Source organism: Homarus americanus, unplaced genomic scaffold (assembly GCF_018991925.1).
Source record: "Homarus americanus isolate GMGI-L3 unplaced genomic scaffold, GMGI_Hamer_2.0 scaffold52559, whole genome shotgun sequence".
Lineage (NCBI taxonomy): Eukaryota > Metazoa > Arthropoda > Malacostraca > Decapoda > Nephropidae > Homarus > Homarus americanus.
Genome location: NW_024747268.1, coordinates 150,678 through 165,000, shown reverse-complemented (window position 1 = coordinate 165,000; position 14,323 = coordinate 150,678). Strand labels below are relative to the sequence as shown.

Sequence of the window (14,323 nt, the reverse complement as noted above, 5' to 3'; positions counted from 1 at the left end):
CTCCTTCCCTCCCTCCCCCTCCCCGGAATCACCACACTAAATATCCTTCTTGCCAAATTCTCAAAGACTCGATATTAACTTTCCTCCTCATAAGAACTAAGAGAAAAGATTTAGTTATGTCATTTTAGGTTTGCCATCTTTGTGTCATTATTTGAAATCAACCACTAAAATATGTCTCTAAATTCCCAATTACGGGGGATAGATTGGCCAATTTTTAAGACCCACTACCGAAACCCCGAACTCTGAACCCCTTGTGGTGATAACGAAGCAATTTTTCTTAGCCTGACTTTTCTTCTACTTCTTGATACCGTACCATTGTTGTTCATTGACCCATTTTTTTTTACATGTGTCGTTTAAATCCTCCACTGGCGTTCAATTACCGATAATAACCCAAAATACCGTAGATAATAACAGCAAATACAGTTATCTCATTACTTGGAAATTTGGCTTCGGTACCTCGAGCAGGGATTCAGAGTTCAATAGTGGGCTGTAGACCTGATCGGATAAGCTAACGTTAGAGGGTGTGAATCCGGGTTCTTGTTTGCTTAGCGTCTTATAGTACCTACAGTATCTTATATCATTATTTAGTTTGTAAATTACTACTTGATGAAGAGAGAAATGAGTGTAATATTGAACATAATTTGATCTATATAGTAAGTTTGGTTTTAATTGGGATCTTCCTGCGTCTGAACTTTCACAATATGAAGAAGCTTAATGTGTGATGAAATTTAGTTAATAAAAAAGAGTAACATATTAACCTGTTGATATTAATGAAAAACAAAAATAAAAATTATGTGTTTGAGAAAAATACTTGTAGAAGATTAAGGAGCTGTCATGAGTCATCAAGAATTTAGGGAAGTATTTGAAATCGTAAGGATATTTAATTATTCTAATCAATTCATCTCCTATTAGACTTTTAGATTGATTCATTGTCTTCAGCGTCTTGTCAGGGTTGAAGTTATGTCCTCTGGCCATCACTATAGCATGGAAATATTGCAGTTAAATTCAGTGTTGAAATTCCTTATTGATTTATTCAGTCTTCAGTACCTGGTATTTAATTTATAATCTCTGGAGTCTTGGAGAGTTTATCATGGTGTTTAAGAGCTTCAAATATTAGAGTGTATCTGAGGGCTTCACTGGGTTTATTCAATGTGCTAGAAGGCTTCACTGGGTTTATTCAATGTGCCAGAAGGCTTCACTGGGTTTATTCGATGTCCAGAAGGCTTCACTGGGTTTATTCAATGTGCTAGAAGGCTTCACTGGGTTTATTCAATGTGCTAGAAGGCTTCACTGGGTTTATTCAATGTGCCAGAAGGCTTCACTGGGTTTATTCGATGTCCAGAAGGCTTCACTGGGTTTATTCAATGTGCCAGAAGGCTTCACTGGGTTTATTCAATGTGCTAGAAGGCTTCACTGGGTTTATTCAATGTGCTAGAAGGCTTCACTGGGTTTATGCAATGTGCCAGAAGGCTTCACTGGGTTTATTCAATGCTAGAAGGCTTCACTGGGTTTATTCATTGTACCAGAAGGCTTCACTGGGTTTATTCAATGTGCCAGAAGGCTTCACTGGGTTTATTCAATGTACCAGAAGCCTTCACTGGGTTTATTCAATGTGCCAGAAGGCTTCACTGGGTTTATTCAATGTGCCAGAAGGCTTCACTGGGTTTATTCATTGCACCAGAAGGCTTCACTGGGTTTATTCAATGTACCAGAAGGCTTCACTGGGTTTATTCAGTGTGCCAGAAGGCTTCACTGGGTTTATTCAATGTACCAGAAGGCTTTACTGGGTTTATTCAATGTGCCAGAAGGCTTCACTGGGTTTATTCAATGTGCCAGAAGGCTTCACTGGGTTTATTCAATGTACCAGAAGGCTTCACTGGGTTTATTCAATGTAGAAGGCTTCACTGGGTTTTATTCAATGTAGAAGGCTTCATTCAATGTACCAGAAGGCTTCACTAGGTTTATTCAATGTACCAAGGCTTCACTGGGTTTATTCAATGTGCCAGAAGGCTTCACTGGGTTTTATTCAATGTGCCAGAAGGCTTCACTGGGATTTATTCAATACCAGAAGGCTTCACTGGGTTTATTCAATGTGCCAGAAGGCTTCACTGGGTTTTATTCAATGTACCAGAAGGCTTCACTGGGTTTATTCAATGTGCCAGAAGGCTTCACTGTTTATTCAATGTGCAGAAGGCTTCACTGGGTTTATTCAATGCACCAGAAGGCTTCACTGGGTTTATTCAATGTGCCAGAAGGCTTCACTGGGTTTATTCAATGTACCAGAAGGCTTCACTGGGTTTATTCAATGTGCCAGAAGGCTTCACTGGGTTTATTCAATGTACCAGAAGGCTTCACTGGGTTTATTCAATGTGCCAGAAGGCTTCACTGGGTTTATTCAATGTGCCAGAAGGCTTCACTGGGTTTATTCAATGCACCAGGCTTCACTGGGTTTATTCAATGTGCCAGAAGGCTTCACTGGGTTTATTCATTGTGCCAGAAGGCTTCACTCTTATTCAGTCAGAATGCTTCACGAGGTTATTCAATGTACCAGAAGGCTTCACTGGGTTTATTCAATGTGCCAGAAGGCTTCACTGGGTTTATTCAATGTGCCAGAAGGCTTCACTGGGATTTATTCAATGTACCAGAAGGCTTCACTGGGTTTATTCAATGTACCAGAAGGCTTCACTGGGTTTATTCAATGTGCCAGAAGGCTTCACTGGGTTTATTCAATGTGCCAGAAGGCTTCACTGGGTTTATTCAATGCACCAGAAGGCTTCACTGGGTTTATTCAATGTGCCAGAAGGCTTCACTGGGTTTATTCATTGTACCAGAAGGCTTCACTCAGCTTATTCAGTCTACCAGAAGGCTTCACTGAGCTTACATTAAATAATCATAATTGAAAGTACTGTTTATAAGTGAAGGAAATGTGTATAAATTTACCAGAGTTATTAAGAATCTTGAAGTATTGTGTGTGATTTTCCCTCCTCCTCTTCCTCTTCCTACTCCTCCTCCTCTTCCTCCCCCTCCTCTTCCTTCCCCCTCCCCCTACCCCTCCCCCTTCTCCTCCCCTTCCTCCTCCTCCTCATCTTCTTCTTCCTCCCCCTCTTCCTCCCCCCAAGTGATAGTTGAGATCATTGTGAGCTTTAGACAGTAGTTTAAACCCTGTCAGTTCAGATATACTTCAAAACAGAAACATTAACAAGTTGTGTAAATGTCTTTTCAATGAATAAGATTAATTAACTTGCGATAATGTGGGAGGGAAAATCACAACCATTCCATAGTTTCTTTTTCTGTTCCATGTGTCTTAAAATTTTCTTATTGTCTATGACTTTTCCTCAGCATCTGTGTGTTGACAAAAACTTCGTATTTTTTCAGGCAAATGTTTCCTCAGGTGAAATTTAGAGTTTCCGGACTTGACCCGAAGGCGAAGTACATCCTTCTTCTAGACATCGTGGCTGCCGACGACTGTAGATATAAGTTTCACAACAGGTATCCGCAGTTATGTCCATTTTCAGCAACAAAAGACCACTTCTACGTGTTCCCTCCCCCTCCCCCGTCCCCCCAGTCCTCCTAAACTATTTTCTGTATTTATGATTACGCCTTGGGTGTGGCATCTACTACGGCTTCCCGTCTTCTTTCTCGCAACGCTTCCTGTTTTCTTTATGATTTTTCTTATTTTTTGGCGCCGACTATCTTAATTTTATTTATTATGCTCCGCCTCCATATTTGTCCTTATTTCTCCCGCTTTGGTAACCCCTATGTTTATTTTCATCACTGTCATATATTCTCTCAAAAGTCTGTTATTATTCTTGCAGACGTATGTTTCCTGCCTACAAAGTTCGGGTCTCAGGGCTTGACAAAAAAGCCAAATACATCTTACTTATGGACATCGTAGCAGCTGATGATTGCCGCTATAAATTTCACAACAGGTATTGTTCTAGAGACCCCAGGTTAATTGATTGTTCTAGAGACCCCCAGGTTTATTGATTGTCATAGAAAACCCCAGATTTGACTTTTTATTGGCGGGGTTTGACTCAGCCTCCCCCTCTCATTCACACACACCTCCGCCATAGAGATCCTTTATAAAGTAGAGGAATGACTTTTGTGTATATTTACCAAAATCTGATCAGTTGATCCACTGTATATATATATATGATCCACATCATCTTTTTTGAATCCCTGTAAAGAACGGGTCCTCACTGCACCCCTCTCATAACTCGTGGTGTGTCTTAGCCGTAGCACAGACTCTTATGCCTCCCCCTCCTCTTCCCCCATATCCCTCTCCAGAATAATTCCCCTCCTTCCCTTCCATCCCCAGTTATGACGTAGAGTACCTCCCCTCCGCCTCCCCATCCCCAGTTATGACATAGAGTACTTCCCCTCCTCCTCCCCTTCCCCAGTTATGACATAGAGTACTTCCCCTCCTCCTCCCCTTCCCCAGTTATGACGTAGAGTACATCCCCTCCGCCTCCCCATCCCCAGTTATGACATAGAGTACCTCCCCTCCGCCTCCCCATCCCCAGTTATGACATAGAGTACTTCCCCTCCTCCTCCCCTTCCCCAGTTATGACGTAGAGTACTTCCCCTCCTCCTTCCCATCCCTCTCCCTCCCCCAGTCACGGCATAGAGTACCTGCCCTTCCCTTTCTGGCTTACAGTGCACACAGTCTATACTCTTAAGGTATTTGACACCTTCACCTGTATTCAAGCCTTGTGTATTCCTTTTAAGAGAAGCATATATGTATCACTGATTGCTTCTGATAACTGGGGAGAATGCAGAACTAAAGCTGATGCGATGTTCTCCTTTTGAGATAATTAATAGAAAAATGATAATGAAAACATGAAAAAGAAAAAGGTGTAGTTGTGGTTTTAGTGTACAGTAGAGTTTGATCTCAGGTATCCAGTCAGGTGTGTGTGTGTTGTCCTGACCTCTTTGGGTTGTAATGATTCCCGTCATGTAGTCGCCTCATATTATACCCTTATAGTCATTAAAATGTATTGCCAGTACTAATGAACAGTTGCCATAAATCATTGACAGGTGTAGGCACAGTCTCCACACACACTACTGTACACTTCTACATTTAGCTCTGCTTATGAATAAATCTGTGTTCGGTACATCTTCTCGATAAGCGAAAGGTCACTGAGACTTAAATAACACATCTCTACAGAAGATGTTCAACGTATCCATATGACTAGCCGTTCTTGGTAGTCAATTGATTAATCTACACTATGTAAATAAACGTTTACTGGCAAGGCGACTCCCGCCCCTTAGCAGCAACAGTATCTTCACTTGATCGTCCAGTTGCTACGATAACCTCGTCCCTCACCTCTGTCCCTGGCCCTTAGCTCGTTAGCGCCCTTATGTCATCAGGCCAACCTTCCTCCCTCTAGCTCTGTCACTCAGTATATACCGCAAGAACTATATAGTGTTGTTCTGAACTAAGTCAGCTGTTGGTTTAAGGTCTTCAGGTCACCTCAGGATTAACGCATGAGTACAGTGGAGTTCCTTAACACTCCACAGCTTAATAAAACAAGTCACTTAAAAGTCCTGAAGGAACAACAAGATATGACTGAGACTCCAAATGGTCCAGCAAGAGTCGACCGAGACATCTATAGGCACACATGAGTCTACTGAGACTCCCGGATGTACTGCAGGGGTTAGTTCTAGTTCCTGGAGGCACGAGAAGGGACTTCCATAAACTCATGAAGGCACTCACAGCTGTGAAGCAGATGGCCACACTCTTCACTGAAGAACATGATAAAGGTTACAGTTCTCAAACAACGTCAGGAGCCAGTTCTAACTCCTGAAGGAACGTCAGGGGCCCGTTCTTAACTCTTGAAGGTGTGTCAGAAGTCAGTCGTAGCTTCTGAAGGCGGCGTCAGGAGTCATTCCTTGCTCCTGAAGGCGCATCAGAAGTCAGCCTAACTGCTGAAGACGCCTTGGGAGCCAACCAAGACTTCAAAAGGACGTGGCCACGAAGACGCCCTAATACTCATCCCCGGAGACCCAAGTGCATGAATAGTCCTTTATAATTTCCTGCATTTATTTTCTCATTACTTTTCCTCGCATGTGCAGAAATTTTGAACTTCCCTCCCCACAGTAGTTAGTGAAGCTCTATAACACAGCCTCTCCATGCATTAGTCGCCTGTTTACCTCACAACATTTAGATTAAAAACAACTCAACAACTAGGATATATATATATATATATATATATATATATATATATATATATATATATATATATATATATATATATATATATATATATAGTATATATATATATATATATATATATATATATATATATATATATATATATATATATATATATATATATATATATATATATATATATATATATTAATTTGTTTCATTCATTTTGACACGATCATCATATGAATCCTATATTAATAAATGATCTATTTCTAAAGCATTATTTGTAAATAGTCCAGAAGATCTTAATATGTTGGTAGATATATTTACATAGCTGTTGTACATAACATAATTATGTATATATGACAATTACCTGGTAAAATGTACGTTCAATAATGATCACACGATAGTGGCTGACGCTATTCTTTAAGATATAATAATGTTTAAAGTGTGAGGCTGGAGACAGGACCAGTCAGCTTCCAGATATACAATAGTTTTACCCAATAAGCCACGAGTCACACAACACGTGTCACCTTGATCACAGCAGCTGCTCATAGTGATTCAGTGTCAGCTTGTGTGTAGTGTACATAGTCACTTACTTTATAATTAAACCATCACTGAGGGTGAGAGAGGTAGTTGTAATACATTAACAGATAAAATTTTATGTTGCTGGTTGTCACGACAAAGGTTCATATGTTGGTTGTGTTTTTATAATTAAGAAACATTTACTTATTTATTATGTACAGTACAATAATCAGTTCATTATTTTAGTATTCTGTAAATTATGTTTTCACTATTTTGTCCATATTTCAGACTATTATTTTCATGATCATGATGTACAGTAGTTTATATATATATATATATATATATATATATATATATATATATATATATATATATATATATATATATATATATATATATATATATATATATATATATATATATATATATATATATTCAAGAACAGCCTATAATTATATACAAAGATAAGTATAATTACAATAATATTAGTTTTCTAATACAGTACTAGAAACATGTCACTCTGACCCCTCATTATAAAGTACCTTCAGAGTGCCTGTTGAGGTAAAACAAGAGAAGAGTTAGTGTTGGCTGGCCTGGCCTGTGTTGGGCAGCCAACGTGACTGACACTCCCCTGGTCTCTCTTCCTCCAGCCGGTGGATGGTTGCGGGAAAGGCTGACCCGGAGATGCCCAAGAGAATGTACATCCACCCTGACAGTCCGGCCACGGGGGAACAGTGGATGCAGAAAGTCGTCTCTTTTCACAAATTAAAGCTCACCAACAACATCTCCGACAAACACGGATTTGTAAGTATAATTTATCTTGCCTCTTCTTTTTTTTTCTCTCTGTTGTTTATTCTCTGTCTTGATAAGGTTGTGAGAGTGCGTTCATTGTGGTGGGTGTGTGAGGACAGCAGATGTGTGAGGTAGGTGGAGACAGTTAGCCTTACTGCTCTGGGTTTTGTCTGGACTTGTTAGAGCTTCCAGAAGGATAACTGTGTTGATTATTCATGGCTTCATTTTATTCTTAGAGTTTATATAATTAGTCACAAACAACCTTGAATAGTTTAACGTTACTGAAAGGAAGAAGAGAATTTCAGTAGTGTTTTGAGAAAGTAAGAGGCGAGTCAATAACAACACAAACCCTTGATTAATTTCCAAAGTTTTGATTAGAAAATGCAGATTAGAATAGCCCAGTTAGTTAATTCATTTCATTATACAAATTTCTTAGCTAGAATTAAGTAACTCGTCACTGTAATACTATGAAGGGGGGTAGCCAGTGACGGCGAAGGGACGCATTATTCACTGTTTTGTACCCAATTGTAAACATCGTCATTATTCCTCAATAAAGTGACACAATCATCCCCAGCAGCCAGTCATAACCCAGTCAGGCAAAAGTGTCAGTCAGTCTGTCAGCTGTCAGACACACATGTATATCAACCAGTCGGCTGTCGCAGATAGATTAATTCCAACTAATCGTGTCCCAGGTATGCGTTAAGGTGAACTACTCGGGCTGCAGCATAAACGAGGCAATTTAAGCCAATCAACGCGTTCTGTAAGCATAACTCGGCAATATATCAACACGAAGCTCATTGAATATTTATTCTCGCCGTAGAGGAGCGTGCAAGTACTGTCAAACTTATTCAAATTTTAGCCTTGAGCATTTAAAAAAGTATCCAATTTATACATTTAAAAAGCACAAACACACACACACACACACACACACACACTTAATGTGACGGTAACAAACTTTATCGAAATATCCCGCTCAGGTAATACTATAGCTCGTAGCCAAGAGAGAGAGAGAGAGAGAGAGAGAGAGAGAATATATTAATTTGCACCTGGGTAAAAGACGGGAAGAAGAAAGAGGGAGGGAGGGAGGGGTGGTCGTGGGCGGCGTCCCGTGTACAGCAGGGTACCCACACCTCGTCTCACCATTGTGCTGGCCGTGTCTCCCGAGTTCTCTGTTGTGCGCTGCTTGTCCATACACAAGTCCTGTGCCTATGTACATCCTCATCTCGCCCCGCTGGAATGGCTAATACCTCATAATGAATCGCTCGTACTGGGGCCTTTGTGGGCGGTAATGGGATTGGTGTAGCGATTTGTAGTTTAGCAGTTGGTGAATGGTAATGGTGAGGTGTGTTGACGGTAATGCTTGGTGAGGGTTGTAAGGTGAGGGTGTGTGGTGGTGGAGGGTGTGTGGTCGTGGTGATGGTTGTAAGGTGGTGTGGTGTGGTGGTGGTGAGGGGTGTGTGGTGGTGAGGGGTGTGTGGTGGTGGTGGTGTGTGGTGGTGGTGATGGTTGTAAGGTAAGGTGGTGTGGTGGTGGTGAGGGGGTGTGTGGTGATGAGGGTGTGTGGTGAGGTGTGTGGTCGTGGTGATGGTGTGTAAGGTAAGGTGGTGGTGGTGGTGAGGGTGGTGGTGAGGGTGTGTGGTGGTGGTGATGGTTGTAAGGTAATGGTGGTGATGAGGGTGTGGTGGTGAGGGTGTGTGGGTGATGAGGGGTGTGTGGTGAGGGTGTGTGGTCGTGGTGATGGTTGTGGTAAGGTGGTGGTGATGAGGGTGTGTGTGTGTGGTGGTGGTGATGGTTGTAAGGTAAGGTGGTGGTGATGAGTGGTGGTGAGGGTGTGTGGGTGAGGTGTGTGGTGGTGGTGAGGGTGTGTGGTCGTGGTGATGGTTGTAAGGTAAGGTGGTGGTGATGAGGGTGTGGTGGTGAGGTGTGTGTGGTGGTGGTGATGGTTGTAAGGGTGTGGTGTGAGGTGTGGTGGTCGTGGTGATGGTTGTAAGGTGGTGGTGATGAGGGTGTGGTGGTGAGGGTGTGTGTGGGGTGTGTGGTGGTGGTGGTGGTGTGGGGTGAGGGTGTGTGGTGTGTGGTGTGGTGAGTGGTCAGGTGTGGTGGTGGTGGTGAGGGTGTGTGTTGGTGGTGAGGGTGTGGTGGTGGTGAGGTGGGTGGGTGGTGGGAGGTGTGTGGTGGTGGTGAGGGTGTGTGGTAGTAATGGTGTGGTGGTGAGGGAGGTGTGGTGGTGAGGGTGTGTGGTGGGGAGGGTGAGGTAGTTTTGGTGATGCCTGGTTGAAAAGAGTGTGATTATTTGAAGTTCTTTTACAATAGCAAACTAATAATATTGGTAAAATTATGATGGTGATAATAACAATAAAATAATAATAATTATAACAGTAAAATAATAATATTAAAATATAATGATAAATATTTTAATAATTGTAACTGATAATATAATAGTATTATTATTTGTTATGATTATAGTTTTTAAAATTCTTAAATGTCAATGCAGTAATATGCAAATAATCGTATTATCATATACTTTTTTATTGGATTTAATATCATTATTACTATTATTATTATTATTATTATTATTATTACTATTATTATTATTATTATTTTTATTATTATTATTTGTATTATTTTTTATTATGAATATTAATTTATTTTATATTATTAATTATCGTAGTAAAAATATAACTTGTATTACAAAGTAAACACTTAAGAGTTAGCGGCCATAAGAACCATAACAACAACAGTACACATTTAAGCGGTGGCTCACATAAGACACGAGGTTGTCAAGCAGAGATGAGGCTGGCGAGGAACATCCATCAAGCAGTCGGCCAATCAGCTACCAGGGATCCTCGCCAGGGCTAATCACCGAGCACCAACCTACCGCTCGAGCGTCCTCTTAGAATCCGGACTCAGCCTGCGTTAATGGCTGGATCAGATAACACCCTCAGCCTCGTTATCGCGAACTCACGGACTGCGACCTACTCGATCGTGAGGATGGACTCTCGCTCCGTATCGCTAATTCAACACCGAGGATATATTTTTTAATGGATGAAAGATGGCCGCCTCAAGAAACGGGGTCCTTTGAGTGATGGGAGGGGAGGAGGGTGGCGGTAAACAGGCTAGGACATTAACGAGGTGGTTTTATAGTTAATATGCAAATAAGTCATGCTTGTTAACCCGCCGGGCCGGATCACGGAAACTGAAAGATTTGCGAAAGGGTGGGTGTGTGAGGGGGGAGGGGTGAGGGAGGGAGGGGAGGTCCTACTCAGAGATGGTGATTTAGAGTCTTGTCGGACTCAGGTGAACGACGGAGTAAACACGGGGATGATAACCACGGCGCTTGTTCCTAATTTGTTAACCTTATTATTTTACTTAAAACGGAACAAAAGTGTCACGAGCGTGTGTGTGTGTATGAGTGTGTGTGTGAATGTGTATGTTTGTATGTATTGAGGTATGTATACAGTATGTGCCTGAAGGGGATGGAGGGGGGGGTGTTGGTTCTGGGGAATGTGTGTGTGTCCAAAGGAAAGAGGTACTGATGGTGTGTGTGTGTGTGTGGTAATTACACACACATACACACATACACAAACACACACACACACACACACACACACACATATACACACACACACACACACTGCTCCTGGATCAACCTCTTCAAATATATCTTGTATGTCATTGTTCTTCACCTCATTTACTGATGCTACTCACCAACACGCTTCTAACTTGTAAACAAACATGTAAGGTAAACACAAACAGCTGTGCACATTATTTGAGAATACAGTAACACCTGTGTCTCATATTTAGTGACCACATTAACATTATTGACTCGTGAATTAAGAATACATGATCACCTCTGACGCATAATTTGAGTACATGATCACTTCTGACACATAACTTGAGTACATGATCACCTCTGACGCATAACTTGAGTACAAGATCACATGTGACGCATGATCTAAGAGTACTGTACCGTACATAGGATATTAAGCACTATAAAAACTTAAATAAAAAGACTTGATTCAACACACACACTGCCAGATGAACACTTATCCACACACTCCCTTTCCCTCTCCCAGCCCTCTTCCACTTCCCTCCCCTGTTCACTACTCTTCCGTTAACCCCCCTCCCCCTCCCACTCCTTTTCTCTATTCTCTCCCTTACCCTCGCTCTCATATTCCTCCTCCACTTCTTTCTCTCACCACCCACTCCCCTCCCTCCTTGCTTCCAAACTCTCCCCTATACCTCTCTCCCTTCCTTCCTCTTTCACACGTTTCCCTCCCTCCTCCTCGCCCTCCCTTCCTTTCCCCATCCATCTTCATCACCCTCTCTCCCTTACCGTCTCTCCTTCCCTTTCCTCTCCCTCGCCCTGTCTTCCATGCACTCCTTTACCCTCTCTTCTCCCTTCTCCCTTACCGTCTTCCCTCTCCCTCTCCTCTCCCTTCCTTCACCCACACCTCCTCCCTCCCCATACACCAAGAGGGCGGCCGAGGTCATCATTTCATCCCCGCAACATTAAATATATCCCACTACATTCAATCTATCAGGGGCGGCGTTGCATGTCTGGGTCGGCTTGTCCCTGCCCGCCCACAAACACAAGACCAATAAGTCTCCTCCTGGCGATGAAGTATGGCCGTTCATAGACTTGCAAAGTGGCCCACGCATCGCCCGGGCCCCTGCACTCTTGCCTACACACACACACACACCTTCCCTCTCTCTCTCTCTCTCTCTCTCTCTCTCTCTCTCTCTCTCTCTCTCTCTCTCTCTCTCTCTCCTCTCCTTACGGACATATATTACACACATACACACACACACGTTCTCTCTCTCTCTCTCTCTCTCTCTCTCTCTCTCTCTCTCTCTCTCTCTCTCTCTCTCTCTCTCTCTCTCTCTCTCGCTTTACGGACATATATTACACACACACACACACACACACTTGGATAAATATCTATACACATATACAGTTCTGTACTCAGGCAACATACACACAGGGATACCTATACGTACTGATAGGGTGTAGGAAGGTGTATATTCGTGACAGAGATATAAAGTCTCTATGAACTCGTAAGGGGCATGAAATTGAGCCTCGATTCGCGATTCCAAACGTTACCAGTCAGGACACGAAACAATGTGGGAAGACTGTAGGTTCGTGCAATCTTCCGTCTGGGGTGGGGGGGTCGTAGGAGGGATGAGAGGAGGGGGTGTATGATGTCGGCGGAGAGGGTGGCTCAGACCGTCGCCAAATCTCCACATGTTTTCTAACTTTGCCTGGACGGTTCGTTGTGTCTGGCTGCTGTACTCGCCTAGGTCAGGCTACCTCCCTAGTCCCTCCTTCTCTTCCCCCACTGAGTTTAATCTCCTGGTTTAGGGATTTTTTTTTTTCATTTTTTTTTTTAGAACTTTGAGGTGCGGCTCGGTCTACATTTTATTTTTCTAAGGGAATCATGAAGGGGCGAAGAGGAACTGGAAGATCGATACTCCATGCAGGAAACCCGAGGACGTGAAGGGTTGGGGGAAGGCGTGGGTGTCGTAGAGTTTCGTTCACGCCGAGTGAAGTGTTAGTGTGAAACATCGGTGTGGTGAGATTTGTTGGTTTTGTGCTGACGGCCGTTTCTCCATGCCGACTCGTAACCAGAGTTTTTTCTTCTCTGCCAGAATTGTTTCCGACCTGTCTTCTTTTTTTCTTTTTTCTTTTTTTTTAACTATAAGGTGGAAGATAAATAATGAGGGAGGAGGAAGATACATCGGTGGTCATTTAGTAGTTCATTTTAGTGAGTGGATGTGTTGTGGGGAGGATGGTTCGTCTCCTCGCGCTGGCGGACGACAGTGTGAAAATTAATTGAGGTATGTGTGGCAAAGAGTAAAACAAACATATGCGCACGCTTATAAATTATGAGGGTGACGCGCTCGGTGGAAACGCGTCACCGAGGCGTTTGAAAAGCCGCTCGTCACGCCGATATAAAATTGTTTGACATGTGAGTTTAATTAAGTAAGACTTTGTTTATATAAAAGTTGACTGTGTAAATTAAAGGATAACAAGACGCGGGAAGAGGTCCATTTAAGCCCGTACTGAGGCTCAACACAGACTCCGTCAAGAGAAGTAAGTTTTGTTTTTTCAAGGTAAAACATTTGACCTCATTTGACAGCAAGTAAAGCAAATTCTCTTTATGGTTTTTTACTACAGTTTACAGTTTCAAGAATATATCACCTCAAACAATGCATTCATTCTTACTCTCTTAAACATGTGACAGCGGGAGTTAAAGCCGACATGCCGACGACAATGGCTTAGGAAGAGAAACACAAGAGGGGTGGGAGGAGGGGGGGAAGCTCTGGGGAGGGGACACAGGGGGGTCCGAGGGAAGAGAAGGAGGGGAGAGGGAGGGGTGGGATATAAAGTGGACTCCGTGTAATATGGTGTACCCCATTCTCCTTCACTAATTTGCCTCCCTTGTGTCCGTCAGGTGTGAGGGAGGGTGTAGGTTGTGGGGTGAGGGAGAGTGGGGGGGGGTCTTATACACCCCACACCCCACACAGTAGAAGGTGAACCCTCAGCTGTTATCCGGGGTGGCGGGGGAGGTGTCACTCCTCGGTAAAAGAGAGGGAAGAAGGTTTGAAAAAGAAATCAGTGCCGTTTCCCCTCCCTCTCTCTCCCTCCCTCCCTCCCTTCTACCTTACCCCCACCCCCCCCCTCACCCCCCCTCACCCCCCTCAAGACACGGGACCTCATTTCCCTTGATTGTTTTCAGGTAAAGTGAATATAAGTTAGGAGTTTGTTATCGTTGGTGTATTTAACTTGTGGTGAGAGTAGACTTTAGACCTCTGTGGGATCCGTGGTGTAGAAAGCCCTGGAATACCCTG

The 14,323-nt window shown here is 42.9% G+C and overlaps 1 protein-coding gene across 1 annotated transcript in view; it reads left to right on the top strand.

Moving 5' to 3' along the window:
* The window catches only part of LOC121879541 (T-box transcription factor TBX3-like), a 108,924-nt gene that overhangs the window by 72,147 nt on the left and 22,454 nt on the right, over positions 1 to 14,323 (top strand). The window contains exons 2-3 of the mRNA XM_042386198.1: positions 3,816 to 3,929; positions 7,330 to 7,483. Of these exons, the coding sequence (XP_042242132.1) occupies positions 3,816 to 3,929; positions 7,330 to 7,483 (268 nt within the window). The remainder of the gene's footprint in view (positions 1 to 3,815; positions 3,930 to 7,329; positions 7,484 to 14,323) is intronic.